Below are 26,629 nucleotides of genomic sequence, written 5' to 3' on the forward strand. Positions count from 1 at the left end.
GGACATGGACTGGTTATTACTAACACCATGTTCCAACATAAAAATGTACACAAATTCACATGGAGAGGAGAGGCTAGGAATAAGAAAAGTCTCATTGAATATGCTATTGTTGATAGTGATGTTTTCTCCTTGGTGCAGGACACCAGAGTTTACAGAGGATTTGAAATTGGAAGTGATCCCTATTTATTCTTGAGCAGGATAAAATTGAATTTCATATTGAAAAGAATAACATGTAAGAAAGTTTTAAAGCGAATAAAAGTTGAGCAGCTCTCAGATGTGAACTGTAGACTAAAATACACAAAGATTATTGAAGAAAAAACGAAAGAGTTTGAGAACAGGAATCAAACCTTGGAGATTCAGTGGCAAACTCTGAAGAAAACATTGATTGATTCTGCCAGAGAGGCATGTGGTGAGGTTGTGTGCAAGGATAAAAAAATCAGAACTCCCTGGTGGACACAGGAAGTTAAAGAGGCAGTGAAGGAAAAGAAGAAAGCATATCAAAAGTTCCTGGCAAATAAGTCAGCTTTTACTCTTACAAAATACAGAGACAAATGTAAGAAAGTTAAACAAAAGTCATGGGAGGACTTTGGCAAGAATATAGAAAATAAATATCAAGAAGGTGGCAAAATATTCTGGAGGTTGTTGAAGAAGCTTAGGAATGGAGGAAAGAGTGCTGTAAAAGGAGTTAGAAATGACAAAGTGACATAAAAACGGAAGAAAAAGATATCCTTAAAGTATGGAGAAAATTACTTTGAAAAACTGCTAAATGAAACAAGCAGTGATGACAGCACAGTGGTAAAAAACACTGACCAACCATGCAGTCAGGAATCCATATCCATACTCGAAGTAGAAAAAGCCGTCAAAGGCTTGAAATGTGGAAAGGCAGCAGGAGTAGATGATATTCGGCCAGAAATGCTGAAGTATGGTGGTATAAAAGTCTTACAGTGGCTGCACTGCATAGTTCAGAAAGCCTGGATAGAGGGACGAATTCCTGATGATGGGAGTAGAGCTCTCATAGTACTCATATATAAAAAAGGAAATAAAACTGAATGTGAGAATTACAGAGGTATTTCCCTACTGAGTGTTCCTCGCAAGATCTATGCAAGTATACTTGAGAAACGGTTGAGAAGAATTGTGGAAGAAAAGCTTGGTGAAGAAAAAGCTGGATTCAGGCCAAACAGAGGCTATCAGGATCAGATCTTCACTTTACGACAAATAGTCGAGAAAGCATGGGAATATAACAAAGATCTGTATTTAAGTTTTGTCGATTTCGAAAAGGCATATGAAAAGGTGCCAAGAGAGAAGCTATTCATTATGCTGCAGTTATATGGTGTCAATGGGGCATTATATCAAGCAATATTTAGTCTTTATTTGAGTTGTAACTCAGCAGTTAGAATTGAAGGAAGTACAGGAAGATGGTTTAATGTTAAATCTGGTGTGAGATATGGATGTACATTATCCCCTCTGTTATTCATTATCTATATGGTTCACATTATGAAGGAAAGTGGTATTAAACCTGATATCAAAATTGGAGATGTTAATGTCAGCTCTTTGCTTTATGCAGATGATGTTATACTTCTAAATAAATCCGCTACAAGTCTGCAAGATTCTCTGACTAAATTGAATAGCTGTTGTATTAGATATGGTATGAAGGTCAGCAATAAAAAGACAAAGACAATGAAAATAGGCAGAATCATTGAAAATGTCAACTGTGTTGTGAATGGAGAACCTGTGGAACAAGTAAAACATTTCAACTACTTTGGCATAATTTTTACTGAAGATGGTAAATTAAATATAGAAATAGACAACAGAATCAACAAAGCTGGTATGGTGGGAAGTCAATTGAATAAATTCATATGGAATAAGAGAGAAATTAGTCGTAACACTAAATTAGCTGTATACAAGACAGTGTTCAAACCAGTTTTAACTTATGGATCTGAGAGCTGGGTCAGAAGTAAAGCACTTCACCAAAGACTAGAGACCACAGATATGAGAGTCCTGAGATAGATTAGAGGCGTGAACAGATGGCATCAATGGCAATATCATATTAAAAATGAGGATATTAGGAAAGAATTTGACATTGTCAGCATCCAGGAATGCATTAGCAGAGCTAATCTCAGGTGGTATGGTCACTTAAATAGAATGGGAGAGGAAAGATTAGCAAAACAAGTGTTCTCTGCCAGGTTGGCAGGAAAACGACCCAGAGGAAAACCAAGATATAGGTGGACCGATACAGTACAAAGTGCCTTAGACGATAGAAATATAAGATCTGATAATTTTGGAGTCTTGACAAGTAACAGACTGATTTGGAGGAAAATTGTAGATAGGAAGTTAGTAATGATGTAATTTTTTCATGTAGTACTGTCATATCCTGTACACCCCTTGAGGGTACATGGCAGGAATTTGATGATGATGAGATCTTGAAAAGACATGTGACAAGGTGCCCAGAGAAAAAATTTTCAAAATGCTATAGGGTAAATGGGACATTATACAGAGCAATATGTAATATATATTTAAGTTGTAAGTTAGCATTTAGGATTGAAGGAAATGCAGGCACACAGTTTGTAAAATTGGGTGTAAGACAAGGGTGCACACTTTCTCCACTGTTATTTATCATGTGCATGTGTGTATCATGTTTTGAAAGAAAGTGGCATTAATCATATATCTGGATATCAAACTTAGTTTTTGCTTTATTCAGATGATTACTCATCTAGTGCAAGTCTCATTTGCTACAAGGCCTTGTAGTAGATTTGTAATGAAAATAGTTAAAAGTACCGAGTATTATGTGGAAAGTTAAATTGGAGTATGAAAAGAAATTGACATTCAGGGTAAAAGCAATCAAAAAAATGTATTGTTATGACACAAGTAAAAGAAAGATTGAATGTGGTAGAATAAATTCACTGGATGGAGATGGTACTCTAGTATCAGAAGCTAATGGCATTGTTCAATTAATAAGTGTTTGTTTGGCTAAGTTATATCAACCAGGTATATGTAACATGATGCACAATGCTACTACTACATTGGATGAACAGTTAGAGGTGAATGATAATGAGATTGAAGTGCTGTTGCATAATCTGGATAAGAATTCAGCAATAGGAACAGATGAAATATCAGGATGTATGCTAAAGGCATGTTCAGCAAAATTGGCTAGGCCTTTGACATGTTTGTGTAACTTGAGTCTCAGTTCAGGAAAGATATCACAGGAATGGAAGTAATGTATGATTGTTCCATTGCACAAGGATGGTGCAAAAAAACCGTTGTCTAACTACCAACCTATCAGTATCTTTGGTGTGGTGGTGAAGATTTTAAAGCAGTTGGTAAGAACTCGCATACTGAAATGGCTAGGCATACAAGCTATATTCTGCAAGGGACAGTATGGGTTTACTAAAGGAAGGTTATGTTTTAGCAAATTTACTCATATTTTATAACAATCATATGGCTGAGTTGGATAAAAGGAATGGATACACTGTGTCACTATTGGTTGGTGCTAAGGCATTCCACAGGATACCACATGAAAGGTTGCTGCATAAACTAGAAAATACGAGTTTGGAATATGTGAACTCTTGGCTTGGATAAGTGGATGGTTGACAGACAGGTATCAAAAACTGGTATACAGTGGGTGTGTATCTGTCCAGAGTTAGGGTGACCAGTGATGTATCCTGAGGTTCAGTCCTTGGACCATTCTTATTCAATCTATACATTAATGGCATTAAGAAAGGTTTTATAGGAGATGTTCAATTGTTTGCTGATGATGTGATGATAGGCTAGGCAATCAAGAATGTTTCTGATATCTAGCACTTACAGAATGCTTTGAATAGCCTGAAAATTTGGGCAAATGAAAATTGCTATCAGTTTAATGGTAGTAAGTGTAAAGTTATGCTCTTTGGCATGATGAGATTTCCAATGGCATATTATCTTAGTGGGGGGGGGGGGGTTATGCTACAAGAAACTTATGAGGCTAGGAATCTTGGCATAATGGTGGGTAAGCATTTTAAGTTCAAAGGTCACATAGCAAAAATTGCAAATACAACTCAGAGGATAATTGTGATGTTGAAACAAGGCCTTGATAAGACCACACCTGGACTACTGTGCTCAGATTTGGTTGCGTGGGTTCCAAGAGAATAAAAAAAAGTGAATGGTGCAGAGAGGAGTTGCAAATATTATATTGGGATTGTAATAATATGTGACCTGCATAATTGTAACAATATGGGAGGGCTGTTGCCTATATATCTTAGCTTATATATGTTTCTTTAACTTAACATTCGCTTTCTATTATTTCCCTTCTTTATTGTTCTACCTTAAGTATAATTTTTCTTGCCTGGGATCTCCCGATATTTATTTGATTGAAGACTGCGCCTCTGAAATTCCCCTATAGGCAAAAGAAAGTTTTATACTCTAGTAGATCAATTAATTACTTATATCCTATTTTAGCCAAGGTTTGCAGTTATGGCAAATTTTACTCATAAATCACTTCTAATCAATGGGGTTCTGCTATCAGGTCTGAAATAGTTTTTTTTTTTTTTGAATCAGTGCATTGCAAAAAAGATTGAATCAGACAACTATTTTTATCAACAATAACAAGTTTAATTTCTGATCAAATAATTATACATTTCACATGAAATCACAAGATTCATTTATGAAAGGTAATTCTTAGTCTTTCTCAATCACTCAACTTGGTTTCTAATATATTCTTTTGCACTTAGTTAGACTTTCAAACAGCATACTTTATATTAAAAACTATCAGGAAGTTATACACATAACATGAATTCGTTAGGTGCACTTGACATTCCCAATTTAGTATCTATCAAAATACAACATACATGTATACAAATATATCTCTCAGCATCTCATTCCTTTCAAGTACTTAATCATAATCTAGGCAATAATATTTATACAATCCACCTCATTGAGTTTCAAACATTCCAATGGTATGATATCAGGAACATACTCTATCATAAAATTCAATCATAAAGTACACATATAATCAATCAAAGAAATTTCAGTAGCTCAATATTTTCTCCCAGGGAAATTAACTGCGCTCATGTTTCACTCATTAGCTATTTCACACTTTTATGAGAAATGTTAACATTCTAAATACTGTTGAAAGTTTATTTTTTCACTTGGTTAGAGTATAATAAAATTAGTTTAATCCTTTATCCAAGTGTGAGCAAACAAAGTTTGCGCCTGAAGTATCTTCAGGACTAGGGTAAAGTGATACAACACCAGGGCAACTCGTTGCAAAGGTGGAGAAAGCTACCAACACTCCTAACTCAGTATCTCCTATAATGCAAAACACATCTCCTTGCGGATATGTCTAATGTTATGCATTAAAGGAAGGGCCACTACCCAGACTAGTTTCGACCTTTATTGAGGTCTCCTCAGTGGGAGCCATGCCCCAGTGGAAACACCAGGCAGAAGCATTAGCAGGTCATCTCTACCTATAGGAGTTGCCAAATGGTGTGCCACCCTTTTTTAATAAATTACTCTGGATTTAGAGAAAGATGTTGAAAGTTTATTTTTTCACTTGGTTAGAGTATAATAAAATTAGTTTAATCCTTTATCCAAGTGTGAGCAAACAAAGTTTGCGCCTGAAGTATCTTCAGGACTAGGGTAAAGTGATACAACACCAGGGCAACTCGTTGCAAAGGTGGAGAAAGCTACCAACACTCCTAACTCAGTATCTCCTATAATGCAAAACACATCTCCTTGCGGATATGTCTAATGTTATGCATTAAAGGAAGGGCCACTACCCAGACTAGTTTCGACCTTTATTGAGGTCTCCTCAGTGGGAGCCATGCCCCAGTGGAAACACCAGGCAGAAGCATTAGCAGGTCATCTCTACCTATAGGAGTTGCCAAATGGTGTGCCACCCTTTTTTAATAAATTACTCTGGGTGGCACACCATTTGGCAAAAAAGGATGGCACACCATTTGGCAACTCCTATAGGTAGAGATGACCTGCTAATGCTTCTGCCTGGTGTTTCCACTGGGGCATGGCTCCCACTGAGGAGACCTCAATAAAGGTCGAAACTAGTCTGGGTAGTGGCCCTTCCTTTAATGCATAACATTAGACATATCCGCAAGGAGATGTGTTTTGCATTATAGGAGATACTGAGTTAGGAGTGTTGGTAGCTTTCTCCACCTTTGCAACGAGTTGCCCTGGTGTTGTATCACTTTACCCTAGTCCTGAAGATACTTCAGGCGCAAACTTTGTTTGCTCACACTTGGATAAAGGATTAAACTAATTTTATTATACTCTAACCAAGTGAAAAAATAAACTTTCAACATCTTTCTCTAAATCCAGAGTAATTTATTAAAAAAGGGTGGCACACCATTTGGCAACTCCTATAGGTAGAGATGACCTGCTAATGCTTCTGCCTGGTGTTTCCACTGGGGCATGGCTCCCACTGAGGAGACCTCAATAAAGGTCGAAACTAGTCTGGGTAGTGGCCCTTCCTTTAATGCATAACATTAGACATATCCGCAAGGAGATGTGTTTTGCATTATAGGAGATACTGAGTTAGGAGTGTTGGTAGCTTTCTCCACCTTTGCAACGAGTTGCCCTGGTGTTGTATCACTTTACCCTAGTCCTGAAGATACTTCAGGCGCAAACTTTGTTTGCTCACACTTGGATAAAGGATTAAACTAATTTTATTATATTCTAAATACTGTCTCCTTAAACTAGACAATTTAGCAGTTCGATAGGGAATTCTTTCTTAAATCACAAACAAATTATGAATAAATAGACTCACATGGGTCTCTTCCTATCTTACATGTGTAATTCACTCGTAAGTACACCTATAATTCATTAAAGAAATTTCAACAGCTCAACATTTTCTCCAAGGGAAATTAACTGCGCTCATGCTTTACTCATTTTGTGATTACACACATTTGCTCTAAATACTGTCTCCTTAAACTAGACAATTTAACAGTGCGATAGGGAATTCTTTCTTAATTCATAAACAATAAATGAATATGTAGACTCACATGGGTCTTTTCCTATCTTGTATCTGTCTTCCGTCCTTCTTTCCTTATTCCGGTGCTTGAGTGGGGTTTCTTTCCTCCATTCCGTGTTTTGGAATTCTCCTCGAAGTGACACCGGGCACCGATGAATAGTCGTAGCAGCAAGCGGGATATAGGGTAGGCGTTCCAGCGTCTTGAACTGTCCGGCAAAGGATTTCTGCATAGGTCTGGTCGCACTTATTCGACTACAGGACCTTTATGGCAAGATTTCTCCTTAACTATTGCCTCCGGATATCTTCGGCTGTGACTGGAACGCCATCGGTGGATGGGTCTCTCCACCTTCCCCTCCGGAACTTACGCCTCGGGTCCTCGATCTCTCGTGGATGGTTCACTCAGGATGAAGAAAAGGAAGCCCTTCTCATCTTCAAACCAACCCTTTTATACACCAGAGTCCCTTTGATTAAGTTTTTGGGACCCCTAGCATCCCCGTGCGAGTCTTGCTAGTTGTTTGGAGAACCCTGTATAATGTTTCTCGAAAATTCGCTGACAATCTTACTTCCTCCCTCTACTGCCTTAATCTTGCCTACGGACCTTTCTTTTTGATTCGCACCGTGCCCTTTCAATATTGACCTTGAAGGTCACCTGCGATGGGTCTTGCAAACAATCTTCAAAAGACATGCCGAATTTCGGGCAATGCTCTTGGTTTCAATACTTCTACATCCCTTCTTAAACAATGAGCGAGTTAATTCCCTTTGGGCTTATTTTGCTCTTTATACAGATAGCTTTACATAGAGAACTAAAATATAAATTTTTACAAGAAAATTTAGGTGAATTCCTACTGTAAAAAGTCGATGTTTTTAGGTAATTTATTTTGGCAGCATCTAATTTTTACAGGATTATAAAATTTAAATTATGAGGAGAGATTGTATGTGGGCTACAAACTCTGGTTAACAGAAGCAAGAGGGATGATATGATAGTTCCACAAACTTTTGAATGAATGTTATAGGATATCGTCTGATGAAATTGTTCATTATATGGAAGGTGGGGAGAGAACACAAGGGTATCCATGGAAGTTAAGTTTTTTTTTATGGTTAAGGGGTAAGAACTAGATTTTTACTCAAAGTTTACTGTGAAAAAAAACAGAAGCATTTGCCTCTTTTAATAAGGCAGTTTGGTTGTTCGAAGAAATAGATTACGACACAGAGAGGTTAATAAAGCAAACAGAATAATGAAAGCTCAGTTGCTTGCTACAGACCTTCCACGAGTCATGCATCTGGTGAACCATTCTCAGAATGTTTTGACATGGTTCCAGAATTTGAAAAATTTGTTGTTGATGACCTAGCCTTCTCATCCACCTCCGATGAATAGTCCAGTTAAAAGCAGCAGGTGTGAAGAATTACTCTTGCTCCATGTGTTTCCAACTGATTATTTTACTAGTAAGCACACAGCACTGTATTATATTTCATTATTTATTACAGTACAGTATACAGGGCATCCACATTGGACCACCCTAATTTCAACATGTTACTACTACTTAAGTATGGACCATGGTGTCAAAATGGTACAAACGAGAAGTTTTTTTTTTCACTCCTCACCAAGTTTTTGTAAAAAAAAAAAAAATAGTAGCATTCACAATGTCAAGTTGATAGTTAACCAGAAGGGTGATGGAGGACACAGCAGCAGAAATATGATGTTTCAGGTTCTCTAGGCTGTCCACTTTAGTTGCATAGACTGTGTCCTTTCACATGCTCCTACAAGAAAAAAAATCAAGTAGGGTAAAATCCAGCAATCGTTGTGGTCAGGGAATCAGTCCTCCATATCCAATCCACAGTTGAGGGAAGATCCTGTCAAGAGTTGCATGGACCTCCAAATGTGGCAGGGCACCATCCTATTGAAAGGAGGATGTGCGGTTGTAAGTCTTCTAGTTGTAGAAAGATGAACTTTTCCAGCATGTCAAGGTAAATCACTCTGTCGATATTGCTTTCCACTAAAAAAAGTGGACCAAATGATAGCATTTCATATTATACCAGACATTTACCTTGGGACTCATGCACATGTTCCATGACACAGTGAGGATTTTCACTCCTCCACTCCCATATCCTGACATTGTGCCTGTTCACTTTTCTGCTGACATGAAAAATGGCTTCATCTGAAAGACAAATCTGGGAAAGAAAATCTGAATTCTCGTCAACACATTCCAGAATTTCAACTGCAAACATTTCTTGTTGTGGCTCATCATTTTGATTGCTTGATTTCCTGCAACACTTGCACTTTGTATGCATGTCACAAAATCCTGCAATACAGCCTTTCTGAGAGTTTGGGAGAAGGTGCTGTATTCTTAAGAAGCTCACTGAAAACTTGCTCCCAGGGATACTGAAAAGCCAGTCATTTTCACATATAGATGGATAGGGGAATAAAAGTATTTACTCTCCTATCCTTCTCCTAGATTCACTATAGCAAGTTTAATCATTTACTAAACTGTTTCTTCATATCATACAGTAAATACAAACATAAAAAGACATACTATACAATAACCCCATGGGTTTACAGTATTGTCTGTTGCATCTTCATGTTGGTTTATCACATTATTCAAAACACTCCTTTCCCATTGAAGTTACATTTCAGGATGAAATGGTTAAGTTACTAAAATTGAATTAGCTATGTATATATATAAAAATAAAAACACGAGAATGCCTTACAGATATTTATGTGTGTTTATTTTTTTAGGCCATTTCTGGCAAACTTTGAAGAAACTTAATATTGATCCAGAGTGAGTATCGTCATTTTCATTGAATAATTTTGCTGTTATATAATTTTTTGTTCCTTAATAAAAAAAATGATTTTGATAGTCTTTAAATCAGGAATTCCAAACTTTTTTTTTTTTGGTTGAATCTCCTGGTGTCAGTGTGCTTTCCTCTTCACCACCATGCAGCTTTAATTTATATTTATTTGTTAAACTACATCTAATTGTGCATTATTCAAATAATATTTTTCATTTTTAATACATTGTAGGAAAAAAATTATTAAACAAAGCAAAAAAAATATAGTGCCAAATGTTAAGATATGACAAAACTTTTATCAGTTGAACACATGCTGTTTACTAGCATCTAACATTTTATTTGAATGTGATGTTTAAAGTTTGACTCACATTTGGGCTCGATTTTCAGTTTGTTTCTCACTTTGACTTTTCATGGATTGGGAAAGTTGAGGAAATCCTGATACTTTATTTCACTTGATCACAAGATATACCAAGATTCATGTTTATTATGTTATTTGGTATGGAACTAGAATTCAGTAATCTTGTTTGGTTAGAATATACTTTATGAAGTGTGCAGCAAAATTTATCCACTTTTTACTAACTGAAAATCGACTTAAAGTTCTTGAATATCACTGAAATCAAAAAAACTATCCTTTTTCTGATCAGTGTTATTGATTTCTTCAATAAAAGTAGTCACGAGATCACCTTATCCAAATATCACTACCAAACCAGTCAGTATAATTCCAATAATGAAAGCTTTTAGATTTTCCAGAAACATAATGAGATATTTATTAATTTTAGGTCTTTTGGGCATACTTATGGTGGAATGATTTAATCAAAGAGAGGAAAATGGCTAGAATCATCAGAAGTCGAATATTCTGTACTTTGTAGTTCAATAATCAACAATTTTTAGAAAACAAGAAACATCAACAGGCTTTGTTCGAGACCATAAAATTGTGATTTAAGAAATGTTGAAACAGAATTGATCCTTTTTACTTAGAAGCATCATTATCAAAATTCCTAATATGTGCCCTCAAGCGGATGTATTGGACAATATATGAGGGTTGTCTGAAAAGTTCTCGGCCTAACAATGAAAAAACGAATTTATAATTTCAAAATTATTTTTATTTTTCAATATAATCTCCCATAAGACTAATACATTTATTCCAGCGATGCTGCAGTGTCATTATCCCATTCCTGTAGTGGTTCTCAGTAAGATCTGCAAAATACCCCTCTACAGCTGCAATCACCTCTTGATTCGAAGAAAAACACTGACCAGTGAGGAAGAGTTTTAGTTTTTGGAAGAGACAGAAGACAGAGGGGGCCAAATCTGAGAATAGGGTGGATGTTCCAACAATTTATAGTGCAGATCTCTTAATTTTCCCATTGCCAAAACACCTTTATGGGTAGGTGCTTCTGATGAAAGATAATTTTTTTTTCTTCTGCAAACCAGGTCTTTTCTCTCAAATTTTTTCGTCTAGTCTGGTTAAAAGATTGGAATAATATTCCCCGGTTATTGTTTTACTCTTTTTGAGATAATTAATAAACAAAATGCCTTTAGCATCCCAAAACACAGATTCCATGACCTTTCCTGCTGATAGAACCGACTGTGTCTTCTTTGGCAATGAACAACCGGCTTCTCTCCACTGTTTTGACTGCTTTTGAATTCTGGTGTGTAATGGTGAATCCAAGTCTCATCCATAGTAATAAATCGATGTTCAAAATCAGTTTTATTCTTGTTAAAATGCTCCAAGCCCTGTTCACAGATTTTCATGTGAGGGCATTTTTGATCTGCTGTGAGCAATAGCAGCACTCATCTTGTGCAAAGCTTTTTCATTTGCAAATATTCATGCAAAATATATCCTACACATTCTGTTGGAATGCCAGTAATCTCAGCAATTTCACGCACTTTGATTCGCCGGTCATCCAATACCATATCACACACTTGGTCAATGATTTCTGGCGTTGTTACATATTTTGGACATCCTTCACGTGGATCATCTTCAAGGCTGGTACAGCCATGTTTAAACTCGACCGCCCATTTCTTAATTGTCGAAAACGAAGAAGAAGAGTTCCCATAAACTTTTATGAACTTTGAATAAATTTCTTTTGGCGTTAAACCTTCTTTTACAAAGAATTTTATAACCACACGATACTTAATTTTATCCATTTCAAGAGATTCGGACAACACTCTTGCTTCAGACATCTGTCTAAAACAAACTACTTGATAGAATGACTTGTAATTTCACATGGATGCTTAAAAATCTTGCCAATAGTGTTGCCATCTATGGTCAAGGATGAGAATTTTTCAGACCATCCTCGTAACGTTATTATGTGATTATTTTAGCTTATTAACATTCCATCAGGAAGTTTCCTCCCAGTTCATCTGTTATTTGTCAAAACCCCAATATTGTCAGTTCTCATATTCCAGTCTTCGTGGGTGCACATATGACTGCATCAATTCATCTAGATATGGGCTTTCTCTTGGTCTCTTTGCTAACTTTCCCTCTCTTATTCTGTTTAAGTGACCACAGCACTTCACACATTCCTGAATACTAACATGTCAGGTTCCTTGCTAGTATTTTTATGTTTAATATGATGCTGCATTTAATGTCACCTGTTCACTCTTCTAATTTTTCTCAGAACTTTCATATTTGTAGTCTCTTCAGATCATTTGTTTTGCTTCTAATCCAAGTCACAGATCTATAAGTTGAAACATGCTTGAACTGTCTTCTGTTACTGGTTTAGTATTTTTGGCTAATTTAATATAAATTTATTCAGCTAATTTCCCACTACACCAGTTTTCTTATTCTGTTGTCTGTTTTCATATCTAATTTGCTATCTTCTGCCTAATTAGCTGAAATTATTATTATTTATATGGGCTGCACTCCATACCACTTACCTGCGATGAGTCAAGACTCATCGCAGGTAAGTCTTTTGACTATCATACTTCTCCTTAAACGTATTCACTATTGCTGCTCACAGCCATCTTTGGCAATCTATTCCACTCTCCAAGTCAGTGGCAGTAACACCACAGACTTGGCGTTTTTTTGTTTATTTTATTTATTAATAAATAAATTTACATATTAAAAATTGCTTTATTAAAAATATTTTATTCTCGCCACGAACAAACACCAATAATAAAAGATTCGTATCAATAGCAATGACAAGTGCAAACAAATATCGGCGTTAGATCACAGTGCGTTTGTTTCATGTAACGATAATTGAAAAAATATAATTCTTTTCATATTTTCAACAGTGACACTCATCATAATTCAGCCTTGTATCTATAATAAATAAATAATTATATGTTATTTTAACAAAATAAAATAAAATTTACAAAAAAATAGTTCACCACGAACACGTGCCAATAATAAACATTTCATATCTCACACTCCACTAGAGGGGCTACATGGTGTGTAGTGTTTGTGGATAGCTCCTGAACAGATAAGTGATATTTTGAATAATAATTGGTGAATTTGCATAGTATTTACATAGTATTGTTTACTTTTAGTATTTTAGCGTGTCTGGGTGATTTTTGTGTGTTTTTTGAGTATTTTAATAGTAAATTGATAGATAAGGTTATCTGTGCACATGGCTCCCATAAAGAGGAATACAAAGATGGTGTCCAGGTTGCCATATTTATCTAAAAATTTTAACTTAAAGGATTTCATTCAGTGTACTATTTGTGAAATGTATGCATTGAGGAGAGCTGTTGGGGTCTGGTTAAACAATGATAGTGGAGTGAATGTGTGCAAAAAGTGTAAAGAATGTGAGGATTTAAAGAATGTTTCAGGTCGTGTGAGTGATATCGTTGTTGAAAGTGAGAATCTAGATAACAGTGATATACGAGGTAGTACCTGATAGCTGTGAGAGTGGCATTAAAAGTGAGAATGAAGGTAAACATACAGAACAATTGAATGAATCATCGGAGAATAAAAATGATGACACTGACTCAATGAGTGAGATCGCTCTATTATGCGGAGCGATACATAGGGCAAATCAGCAACTGGATATCTTTGGCAGAAATGTTTACCAAGTGTACCGACTAATAATCGGCAAAAGTATGATAGAAAAAGTAAGAGTATGATAGTGAGTGTAAACAATATGAAAGAGTGACTGTTGTATGAAGATTCCTTAGTAAGAGGTGTGTTAGTTGAGAGTTTAACAAAATCATACTAACCTGGTGCAAACGTTAAGAATGTAAGCGAGTCAATTAGAATGCAAAAGCAGCGGGTGAAAGAATTGATAGTGGTAGCAGGTACAATTGGCTTCTGCAATTCATGTATACTAATGCCAGAAGTATTAGGAACAAGAAGGAATAATTTTTGGCCTTGGTTGGCACTTTCAGACCACAGGTTATTGGCATTAGTGAAACATGGCTGACAGAAGATGACACAGCTAGTGGGATTGAATGTGAGGGGTATGGTGTGTTCAGGAGTGACAGGGAGAATAAAATGGGGGGAGGAGTGTTATTGATGATAGCTGATGAGCTACAGCCAAGGAGAATAGAAGTGGAACTGCAGGATAGAGACAAAAGCACATTTGAGGCTATTTAGTGTGAGATTGAAACTAGCAGAACAAAATATATAGTTGGGTGCTGCTATAGACCAGGTGATGGAATAGATGGTGGAGATAGTATGCATAAGCAAATAGAAGAAATGAGTGGAAGGAGAGTAATTATTATGGGAGATTTCAACTATGGTAACATTGATTGGAAGGAGGAGAGGACACATGGGAGGATGGAATTGGATTTTATGCGGTTATTAAGGGATAACTATCTGCGATAGCATGTAATGGAAGATACTAGGGGTCAGAGAGTGCCTGACCTAGTAATTGCATCTGAGAATTTGGCTGTAACGAATATGACCGCATTGCCACCAATTGGTGAGAGGGATCATAGGGTCTTGACTTGGGAGGCGGCTAAAGGTGTGGAATTTACAATTAAGACAGGGTACATGTGAAATTATCGGGCTGGTAAGTATGACAAGCTTAGGAGTTTGATTGGTTCAGTGCCATGGCATGTACAACTGCAACAACTAGAAGTTGTTAGTGCATGGGAGGCAGTTAAGAAGTGTTTGCTGAAGCAGTGGCTGACTGTATACCTAGAGCCTGAATAATAAATCAAGTAGGGGTTAAATGGATGAATAACACCATTAAGCTTGAGCTGCAAAAAAAGAAACAACTATGGAGGGAATTTAAGGAGAAAGGTGACTGGCAGGCTAGAAGGGTAATGAGTGTGGTAAGAAAAGCAAAAACGGATTTCGAAAGAACATTGGCCATGCAAGCTAAAGAGAATCCTAAACAGTTTTTTCGATATGGTGCAAGTAAAAGAAAAAATGTATATGGCAGAATGATTTTAAAGAATGCTGATGGTAGGGAGGTAACCGAATCAGTTGATATAGTTGAATTACTGAGTGAACACTTTACAAGAATATATCATCCAGGTGGTGACATTGCAGAAATGAATGAACCAATAGATTATACAGGAACTGTGGTGAATGAAGTGGAGGTGAGTAGTCTATTGCAAAATCTCAATGTCAATACATCTGTGGGATTGGATGGTATACCAGCTCTTGTCGTTCATGACGTGGCTAAAGAATTGTCAGTACCCTTGCCTATTTTGTTTAATTTAAGTATCGGGTCTGGGTTAGTCCCGAGGGAGTGGAAAAAGGGGAAAATAGTTCCACTCCATAAAGGAGGTTCCAAGACTGGTGTTGTAAATTACCGACTGATCAGCATATCAGGAGTCGTTGTCAAGGTCTTGGAGAAAGTAGTCAAGAGAAAAATACAGGAATGGATAGATGAAAATGGGATACTGTATGGGGGGACAACATGGTTTTGTGAAGGGTAGATCATGCCTCAGTAACTTGCTCACGTTTTATAACACAGTGACGGCCACTTCCTGATCTAAGAAATGCAGGTGACAATATCTGTGCACAATAATCAACACGTAGCTGAATCACAGCCTAATAAAGACGGATAATAACCTCCCTATCTTTACTTGTTGGTGTTCTGAGCTATTTTGCCAACTCTTGCAATTTTTCCTCTGAATTTCAAATCTCTATCCACCATCACCTTGAGATCCCTAGCATCATCAATTTCTTATAAATAAGTACCATCTGTATGATACAAAGTGTGTAATCTTTTCATTCTGAAGTACATTACCTTACATTTTATAAGATATCTGCATCACCTTTATCAGCTGTTGCTCTTCCTAGTTTTGCATCATTGGCAAGCAACTGAATATTGCTCTTCAAATCTCCTGCTATATTTCATTAATGTACAAATTAAAGAGTAATGGTCATAGTACAAAGCCCTGGGGCACTCCGCTAGTCACCTTGATTCCACTCCACCATACACACTATGCTGCTCTGATGTCTTTCTATTAGCCACCCCTTATCCAATCTACCAGCCTCGTATCCATTCCCATTTACTCCAACTTATGTAATAGTTTTCTATGTGGTATTCTGTCAAATACCTTTGCAAAATCCAGCAGTATCATGGTGTAGTCATTCCCTTTATCCAATTCTGCTGTCATCTTATTATAAAATATGAATAAATTACTGAGGCAGGACCTACCTTTACAAAGCCATGCTGTCCGCTATAAAGTATCCTATTTCTATCCACCCATTCCTGAATTTTTAATTTTAACCAACTTTTCCAATACTTTAGCCACCACTCCAAAAGATACTAATTGGTCTGTAATTTGCTATTTCTGTCTTGGAGTCCTTTATGTAATAAAACTATCTTATCCTCTTTCCATTCCCTTGGAATTTTGCCAGATCTGAGACTTAGATTAAACAACTTTGTCAGAGACACTTTCAGTTCACTTGCACCTTCTCGTAGCACACGAGCTGACATACCATCCAGCATCACTGCTGTATTTACATTGCTATTTTTCAATATACTGAGTATCTCCAGTTATCTACCTCAATGCTCACATCTGTCTCTGTCACCTCAGTAACTTCAAAGTTCAAAGCAACTTCAACCTGGATGATATACCCTTGTAAAAGTGATAATTTAGTAACTGAATTATTTCTTCTGCCCCTGTCAATTTCCTACCTTCAGCAATGAGTAAAGTTATCTTTCCATAATCATTCTTTCTCTTACTTGCTACATAGCTTTAAAACTTTTTTGGATTTACTTTGGACTGCTTAGCTAATTTTCTCTCTAAATCTGATTTAGCTTTCCTTACCATACTAGTTGCCCTTCTTGTTTGTGCTGTATAATGTTCATGGCAGTATCATGGACATTCTGATCACGTTGTTTATATTCCTTCTGCAGTGCTTTTTTTTTTTTTTTTTTGTAGCTCCAGCTTTATATTGCTAGTCATCCACTTAATACCTATTCAGTTTATCCTTCTGACCTTGGATATGTTGTTTACCTCTGATACTGCTTCACTCCAACAATCCTTGACCACTTCCCATGCACTAATGCCATTCATTCCATGTAGTTTCTTATGCCATGGCACTGCTCCAAGTTGCTTCCTGAGTTTTTCATAATCGCCAACTTTGTAGTTTCACATAAACCCTTCCTTGACTGAAATTTCCACATGTTGAGCAACACCTCCCAGGACAAGATGGCATTGTCATTTTCCCTGATTAGAAGTAGAGTTGCTACCTATAGCAAGTACTTAGAGCATGCAGTTATAGATAGATCTTCTGGTGCTGTTTACCAGATCAAACACTCTCAAAGCCCTGGTCCCTACCATCACATGCTTTTCCAGGTAATTATCCCTTAGTAATTGCATAAATTCCATTTCCATTTTGCCACGTGCTCTTTCATCCTTCCAATCTATATTACCATAGTTGAAGTTTTCCATGATAATTGCTCGGCCTGCACTCATTCTGTTAATTTGCTGATGCATATCACCCACATCTTTTTCTGCACCCCCAGGTCTATAGCTGCAACCATCAAATATATTTTGCTTATTGGCCTCTATCTCACATCAGACAGCCTCAAATGAACCATTTCAATCAGATCTACAATCTTCCTTAGCTTCTATTTTTGTTGAAGTTCTTCAGCTATCATTAATAATACTCCTCATGTCTTTCTATCTTCTCTGAAAATACATTATCCATTGTATTTTATCCTTGTAACTACATCATTCTCTGACAACCAGGTCTCACTGATGCCAATAATTTTTGGCAAACTTGAGCTAACCAAAGCTAAAAACTCCTGTCCTTTATTTCTGATAATATTTTGTTCTATAGATATTCAATGTTCTTGCCTTTTTTTTTGGCTTGATTAATTTCTGGTTTATCAGTGCAAAGGTCATACTGCCCCCCCTTTTTTTAGCTGATTTTCATACTGAATTTGCCACGTAAGTTATTCAAGTAAATGTTAGCCTTGCACTAAATTTATTTAGGAATATATCATGGAGTGCAAGAAGCTGGATATATTGGGAATAAGTGAATTTAGATGGACAGGAATGGGCCATTTTCAGTCAGGGGACTATATGGTGTATTACTCAGGATATGAGACAAGTCATAAAAATGGAGTATCTTTCTTACTCAGGAAAAAGATGGCTAGGTATATATTAGATTATATTCCAGTGAGTGACAGAATCATTTCTCTTAGAGTGAGTGGACATCTAATGAATATGACCATCATTCAGGTTTATGCACCCACTACAGAGTCACCAGAAGAAGACATTGAAGAATTTTATGGCAAGTTACAAGAAGTGATAGATGCAACACCAAAACGCGATTTATGGCTACTTATCGGAGATTCAAATGCAAAAGTGGGAGAGACTGAGGAACAAGGAATAACAAGGTCATTTTGGTTTAGGTATTCTTAACACTGCAGGGAAGAGACTAGTTGATTTTTGTGCAGAGAATTCTTTGTTTGTTACTAACACCTGCTTTAAACAGCACAAAAGAAGATTGTACACATGGATATCATCTAATGGACAATACAGAAATCAAATTGACTATATACTTGGACAAAGAAGATCGAGAAGTGCAATTCAGTCTGTCAAGACTTTTCCAGGTGCAGACTGTAGAACAGACCATGAGTTATTAGTAGCTACGATACATGTGAAATTAAGAAAACTGAAAACAACACAAATGTTTATCAGATATGATCTTTGAAACATACCAGCTGAATACAATATTAGTATAGAGAACAGATTCAACACACTCAATTTCTGTGAAAGAGAACCAGATGAACTATGGGAAGAGATTAAAGATATAATTAAAACAGAAGCAAAGAAGAATATTCCAACAGTTTGTAAGAAGTTTAAATGGTTGTCAGAAGATGCCATCAAAACTGCTCAGGAAAGGAGGAAAATGAAGGCCACAAGAAATTTGCAGGAAGTACAGCATTTGAATGCAGAGTTTCAATGACAAGCCAGAAGAGACAAGGAAAAATACTTTAACCAGGAATGCCAACAAATAGAAGACTAAAACAAGAAAGGAAAAACAAGAGATCTTTTCAAAAAAGATCAGAGAACTAACAGGGAAGTTTAGTGCCAAGGTGACAATATTGAAAAGTAATGCAAAGGATATCTTACAGAAGCTGCAGATATCAAAGAAAGATGGAAAGAGTATACAGAAGCCCTTTACAGATAGGAATCCAAAATTACTGAGAAATTTGAAGAGCAGGATTATACACAGGAGCCAGTACTACTGGAGAGTGAAGTGAGGTGGGCACTGCAACAGCTATCCAGTAAGAAGGCACCAGAAGGAGATGGAATACCTATTGAGCTGCTCAAAGCCCTGGGAGAAGAAGCAGTTAAAATTTTAACAGCTGTATGTCAGCGAATTTGGATCACAACTAAATGGCCTAGGGAATGGAAAAAATCAGTTTATATATCTTTATTGAAGAAAGACAGCACATTCAAATGCAAGAGAGTGCAAAAATTACATAACTATAGCACTGATTTCTCATGCAAATAAAGTCTTACTTAAGATCATTCAGAAAAGACGAACCATTCACGAAGAGAGAAATGCCAGATGAACAGGCAGGATTTCGAAAAGGCAGAGGAACAAGAGATCAAATCGCCAATGTGAGATGGATAATAGAAAGAGCACAGGAATATCAAAAGAATGTCTACCTTTTGTTTCCTTGACAATGCAAGGCTTTTGACTGTAGATCATGTGAAACTGTGGAATGTGTTAAGAATAGTGGGAGTCCCAGAGCATTTCATTATCCTTTGAAGAATCTTTATTATGAACAAGAAGCTACTGTCCGAACAGATCTTGGAGAAACTGAATATTTCACAATAGGTAAAGGATGTATTTTATCTTCGTACCTGTTTAACTTGTACAGCGAATACATTTTAAGAATGGCAGGGCTGGAGGAGTCTTCAATTGGAATTAAAATTGGTGGAAGAAATATTAATACTTTGAGGTATGCAGATGATACCACCTTGCTAGCAGAATGCAAAGAAGATTTGGAGGAACTTATTATGAAAGAAGAAAGTGCTAAATATGGTCTTAAACTTAACTTCAAAAAGACAAAAGTTATGGCAACATGTGAACTTTATAATTTTGAAGTAGATGGAAAGAAAATGGAAGCAGTTAACAATTTGTGCTCCTAGGATCCCTAATTGATCAAGATGGTTATTGTACTGAAGAATTTAGATGATTATTACTTGGAAAGAAAGCAATGACAAATTTAAGCAAGATCTTTAAAAATAAAGTATTAGCCTCGCAACAAAAATCAGAATCATGAAAGCAATGGTATTCCCTGTGGTACTGTATGGATGTGAAAGTTGGACCCTGAGAAAGAGTGAAAGAAGGAAGATAGATGCATTTGAATTATGGATTTGGAGATGCTTACTAAGAATACCATGGACTGCAAAGCAAAACCAATAAATCACTGATAGACAATAAAGCCAGATTGTTCCCTCGAAGCTATGATCATCAAGCAAAAATTGTCATACTTCAGACATATTATGCGAGCAAATGACAGTCTGGAGAAGATGATGATGCTTGCGAAAGTTGTTGGAAGCAGGAGAAGAGGAAGACCAAGAATTAGATGGGTGGATGGAGTTAAAGAAGCAACTGGAATGTGCTTGGAAATTCTGAAAGATATGGCCAGGGACAGATCTGATTGGAGAATGTATATTCATAGAATCACCAGGAGTCGAAAACGTGATGAAACAACAACAAAAACATATCATTGTCTGCATAAAATAAAGCATTAAGTTGTGTATCTTCAATTTTGATATCAGGTTTGATGCTACTTTCTTTCATAATGCAATCCACATGTGGATTATTAATAACAGAAGAGATAGTGTACATTCTTGTCTTCCACTTGATTTCACATCAAATCATCTTCTCATATCTCCTTCAATTCTAACTTCTGACTAGTATGGACTGTTTATTGCTTGAAATAATGCCCCATTTAAACCATAGAATTGTAGTGTTTTGAATAGCCTTTGTATTTGGCACCATTTCATTTTTCTTTTTTAGTACAGATGCTTGTTATATTCCCTTGATTTCTCAGTTGTCTGCCTTAAAGTGAAAAATGTGATCCTGCCAATTTGTTTGGTCTGAATCTGGCTTGTTCTTCTCAAGTTTCCTTTATACAATTTTTCTCGGTCTCTTCAGTAAATTTTACTTGAAACACTTATTAGGAAAATACCTCTGATTCTCACATTGTTTTATTTCCTTTTTTATAGATGGGTACTCTGAGAGCTAGCTATTCCAATCATTTGGAATTCTACATTCAGATCATGTTTTTTGAATAATTATTCTACTGCAGTTAATCTACTGCTTTTTTACATTTCAAGGTGCCTGTTTTTTCTACCTCAAGCACGGATATGCATTCCTTAGTGCATTTCTCTAAAATATTTTCTGCCACTGTCCCATCACTGTTCTTTTTCATTTAACAATCTTTTGAAATAATTACTCCATACATCCAGAATATGTCTTTAATTTTTATATCACAAGTATTAATTATCTTTAATACCTTTCCTGTTTTTTAACAGCTTCCAGAACATTTTGTCACCTTTGTAAAGTTTATCTTCTATATTCTTCTTATTATAAGTGTATTATAAATGTGGCTGTTTTATTTTTTTCCATGAGAAAAAATAAAACATCCACTTTGGGTTCTTCAAGGTGAATGTTAACAGGTCCTAGTTTGTCCATAATGATGTTGGAAGAACAAGTGGTATCTTGTACACCTGAACATAGAGGGGGGAGAGAGAGAGAGAGAGTCGATCCTCAGGATAATGAATGAGAGCAGCAATATGCATAATGAAGTTCAGAAGCAGTGCATAAATTATATTCCTTTAAAGGTGTTTGTGTTGGAGGCTTAATGGAATGTATATAGCACTCGGAAAGGATTAAAACAGATTTTAATACTTCCAATATTTTGTCTCAGTCACTGAGGCATCTTCAGGGATTACAAAAAGCTAGTGTAACATACACTCAACTACCACACAATACTAAGCTAGCCACGTGGGTGACTAAAATCTTGTCTAGGTGGTGCACCCTCTATGGGCGATTGTAGGTGGCCTAGAATGTAAGGTGGGATCTCTGATGATTAATGTTTCCCAAATTTTCAGAAGTTTAATGCAACCATATTTATTTAGATTTGGTTGATTTCTGAGAGCTGCTGCAGATTCTAAAAATAGTCTTTCTTTTTTGAATTTACTGTGGTGAAGCATGGTGGTTTTTTTCCCAAGAGATCCTGTGGGTTGTATCCAAAACATGGTCTGCCAGCCTGGCTGACCATGTTTTGGATACATCGTTGCAGATGTATGACTTGTGTTCTTCTAAGCGGATGGTTGCTGATCTACCTGTCTGTCCACAGTATGCCAGCTTACAGGAACAGGGTACTTTATAAACTCCAGGAACTGAGACAGGAGGGAGCTGATCTTTGGTAGAACAGATAAGGGTAGCAAGTTTGCAGTGGGGGGCTTAAATGCTGTGTGTGTGAAGGTTGTACTTTTTTAAAGTCTTGGTTATTTTTTCTGATGTGCCATGGATGTAAGGTATGGTGATGGCATTTCTGAACTCCTTCTGAAGAGATGGCTGGGGAATGGGAGAGAACTGATTATTTTTTTTACTACTATAATCACTATAGCTATTGGAGAGGAAGGTGTTGTTTATGTGATTTGAGTTCATTTGAAAGGGCAGTTCTACTGGAACAAAGATTGTGGTCGCTTTTAGTTAGAGTTTTAATAATGCCATATTGTTGAGCGGGGTAGTGGTGGGAGAGTTTATGAACATATCTGCATGTGTGCGTAGGTTTCTATATACAGTGAAGGAAAGTGTATACTATTAGGAAGGCATGTAACTAAGGTGTCTAAGAAGGTAAACTATTGTTATTTTCCTTTTCCATCATAAACTGGATTCTTGATGTAGACTGTTGAGGTGACTGAGGAAGGAGTCTAATGTGTCTGGGCCATGAGGCCAAATGGGGAACACATCTACATAGCTTAGCTAGATAGAAGGTTTGAGAGGGGCTGAGTCTGTGACTTGTTTTTCAAAATTTTCCATATAAAAAATTGGCGGCAGGGGGGGGGGGTTTAAAATGGATAGTTTTTTATATAGGATGTGGTAAGTTCAGTGAGGGGGGGGGTCAGAGTTTAGACAGTTTGTAGCAAAGTGCATTAGTGGCATCTACTATAGGTTTATATACACAACACCTTAGTCTCCAATAACTACAGCGATTGTAGTATTAAAAAAATAATCAGTTCCTCCCCCATTCCCCAGCCATTTCTTCAGAAGGAGTTCAGAAATGCCATCACCATACCCTACATCTGTGGCACATCAGAAAAAATAGCCAAGACTTTAAAAAAAGTACAACCTTCAAACAGCATTTAAGCCCGACTGCAAACTTACTACCCTTATCCATTCTGCCAAAGATCAGCTCCCTCCTCTCTCAGTGCCTGGAATTTATAAAGTACCCTGTTCCTGTAAGCTGGCATACTTTGGACAGACAGGTAGATCAGCAACCATCCGCTTAGAAGAACACAAGTCATACATCTGCAACCATGACTATAGTCACTCAGGCCTGGCAGACCATGTTTTGGATACAACCCACAGGATCTCTTGGAAAAAATCACCATGCTTCACAACAGTAAATTCAAAAAAGAAAGACTATTTTTAGAATCTGCAGCAGCTCTCAGAAATTAACCAAATCTAAATAGATGCGGTTGCATTAAACTTCCGAAAATGTGGGAAACATTAATCATCAGAGATCCCTCCTTACATTCTAGGTCACCTACAATCGCTCATAGAGGGTGCACCACCTAGACAGGACTTTAGTCACCCACATGGTTAGCTTAGTATTGTGTGGTATTTGAGTGTATATTACACTTTTTTTTTATAATCCCTGAAGATGTCTCAGTGACTAAGACGAAATATTGGAAGTATTAAAACCTGTTTTAATCCTTTCTGAGTGCTGTATGCATTCCATTAAGCCTCCAACATGTTCTCACTAGAATTTGTTGGTTTTTAAAAACCGGTTTTAGATACTAAAATTAATATGTAAAAATTAATTATTTAATTAAACACATTAACATTTTGACTTGAAATCACTCTCGAAACAACTCTTGAGTGATGGATCTCATTCATACATTTTATGACAATGCCAAACGTGAAACTATAAATGAATTGGATTGTATTAAGAAGAATGGGAAAAAATTTTCTATAACTTTAGATGAGTTGGCTAGCAAAAGAAATCGCAGTATTTGATTATCAGTGTACACCATTTTGCAGAAGATTTTAATTTCCTGCAATGCTAACAAAACATTAGAATTAGTTCCTGAGAAGCTACAAATTTTTAATTTGGATCTAGAAACCAACATAGTTGCAGTGACAAATGATGGTGCCGCTGTTATGAAAACATTTGGTCAATTATCACCTATAATTAATCAACTATGCTATTCACATGGCATACACTTAGCAGTTACTGATGTGTTGTATAAAAATAAAGAAATTGCTGAAACCGATATATACAGGGTGTTCGGGATAAATTTGACAGTTTCGTAAGGAAAAAGAAAATCTTCTTTGTATCTATTAAATTTAATGAATTGACAAAAAAACATTACAGGCAGAGTTAATTACAATACTATCAACAAGATTTACTCAAAATAACCACCATTAGCATCGATCACAGCTTCAATTCTGCTTCGGAACCTCGAACAAGCTGATGCTACAGTCTCCCTGGGAAGGGCCGCAAAAACTGTTTTAATTTTATCCATTAACTGGGCTTTTGTATTACTGGAAGTGCGATTGGTGTCTTTTTCAACTGCGCCCCATACAAAATAATCCATGGGGTTAAGGTCTGGGGAGTTTGGAGGCCAAACATTTGGACTGGCGAAGTCGTAGAAATTTTCAGACAACCATTTTTGACTTTTCCCAGAGGTGTGGCAAGGGGCCGAATCCTGCTGCCATACATACGGCCTACCATTGGCTACCCTTGTTATCCAGGGCTTGACTACAGTTAGCAACTCCACGAACAAAGCCCGAATTCCAATGCCAGGGTTCTTCAACACCTGTTCCTGCAGATTTGCGAGGAATTCTGCTGTACGAACGCAATCAGATCGTCTGCTAGGGATCTTTCTTCTTGCTACATCCTCGTAGTCACCATTGCAAGTCTCTAGTTCATGCCTGATTGTTTTTACTGTATTCAGGGAGCATTGGGCAGCAGTCGTAATATCCTTATTTTGATGGCGGGCACGAATCATCATGATACAAGTTATTCTCTTCCATGATTCAGGTGGGTTCCAGCTATCCATCCTTTCTGACATCTTGTATATGAATGAAGAAGGGTCCAAACTTTTAAATGAAGAGAAGTGTGTGTTAATACATGTAACTTACGGAAAAATATAATTAATTATAAATATGTCAAATTTATCCCGAACACCCTGTATGTTACAAGTGAGGAATCGGAATGCTACGTAGAATGTGAAGACTATAGCGAGGATTTTTTAATTCTCTTGATTTAGATAACGACTGTGGATTCCCTATGTTGTCTGACAATTTAAAACAATGAATTTCCCAAATTAGAAAAATTTGCAAATTTTTTAGAAAATCTCCTGTAAGAGATAGCATCCTTCAGATGTAAAACAAGAGAAAGGAACTAAGTTTGATTCTTGACTACTAAACGAGATTGAATAGTTTAGAAGGCATAATTGAAACATTTATAACATTAAAAGAATGTGTTGTTTTAGCTTTGAATGGTATGTGGAAGGAAGCTCAATATCCTGAAATCATGGAGCTTCTTAGTATTGGGACCAGTATGTCTAGCAGCTGAGACCTTAGGGTGGTGAGATGCCAATTTATTAACAAGTGAAGGCATATTTGAATTTCTGTTAAATGAACTAAAAAATTTAAAGACTGGAATTAGTTCCAAATTATTAAATGTTTTAGAAGTACGAATTCAAGAAAGAAGATGAGTTCAATTGGTAACCCTTTTGCTATATTTGCAAAATCCACAAAACATTTAAACAAAGAAATTTAGTGTATTTCCATTAGCTTCAAAACTTGATATTATTAAGTTATCTGGAAAAATATTGTCTAGAATACAAGGTGTCCACAAATGTTTACCCTGATTTCAACTCACTATAATATTTTAACAATGAAACTAACCGAACAAATTTTGTTGCAGGTAAACTTGGGCACTCAAGTTTCCATACTGGTATCTTCAGTATACTACTTTTGCCACCAGGGGCGCTGCTGCTGAATTTGTTTTAAAATGGCTTCAGTACAGGAAAAACCCCAATTTGTTCTGTTGCTAGCAGAAACAAAATCTCCAGTTACAGTGCCAACGTTTGTGTAACACAAAGTGGTATGCAAACGTTTTAAATTGTTTGCATACAAAGTCCAAATTGTCTAGGAGATAAAGCCAGATGATCGTCCAACGCATGAAGAATTTGTTAACCTCATTTTGAACTGCATCGATGAGGATGATGATTTTTTGCAGCGTGTTTGTTTCTGTGATG

At 36.6% G+C, this 26,629-nt stretch overlaps 1 protein-coding gene across 1 annotated transcript in view; it reads left to right on the forward strand.

Annotated features, from left to right (window-relative positions):
* The window catches only part of MAGE (necdin, MAGE family member), a 207,129-nt gene that overhangs the window by 101,571 nt on the left and 78,929 nt on the right, over nt 1–26,629 (forward strand). The window contains exon 8 of the mRNA XM_090390466.1: nt 9,690–9,732. Within this exon, the coding sequence (XP_090246592.1) occupies nt 9,690–9,732 (43 nt within the window). The remainder of the gene's footprint in view (nt 1–9,689; nt 9,733–26,629) is intronic.

The sequence above is a fragment of the Typopeltis vanoorti genome, chromosome 3, assembly GCF_054136105.1.
Source record: "Typopeltis vanoorti isolate ZY-2024b chromosome 3, IOZ_Tvanoo_1.0, whole genome shotgun sequence".
Lineage (NCBI taxonomy): Eukaryota > Metazoa > Arthropoda > Arachnida > Uropygi > Thelyphonidae > Typopeltis > Typopeltis vanoorti.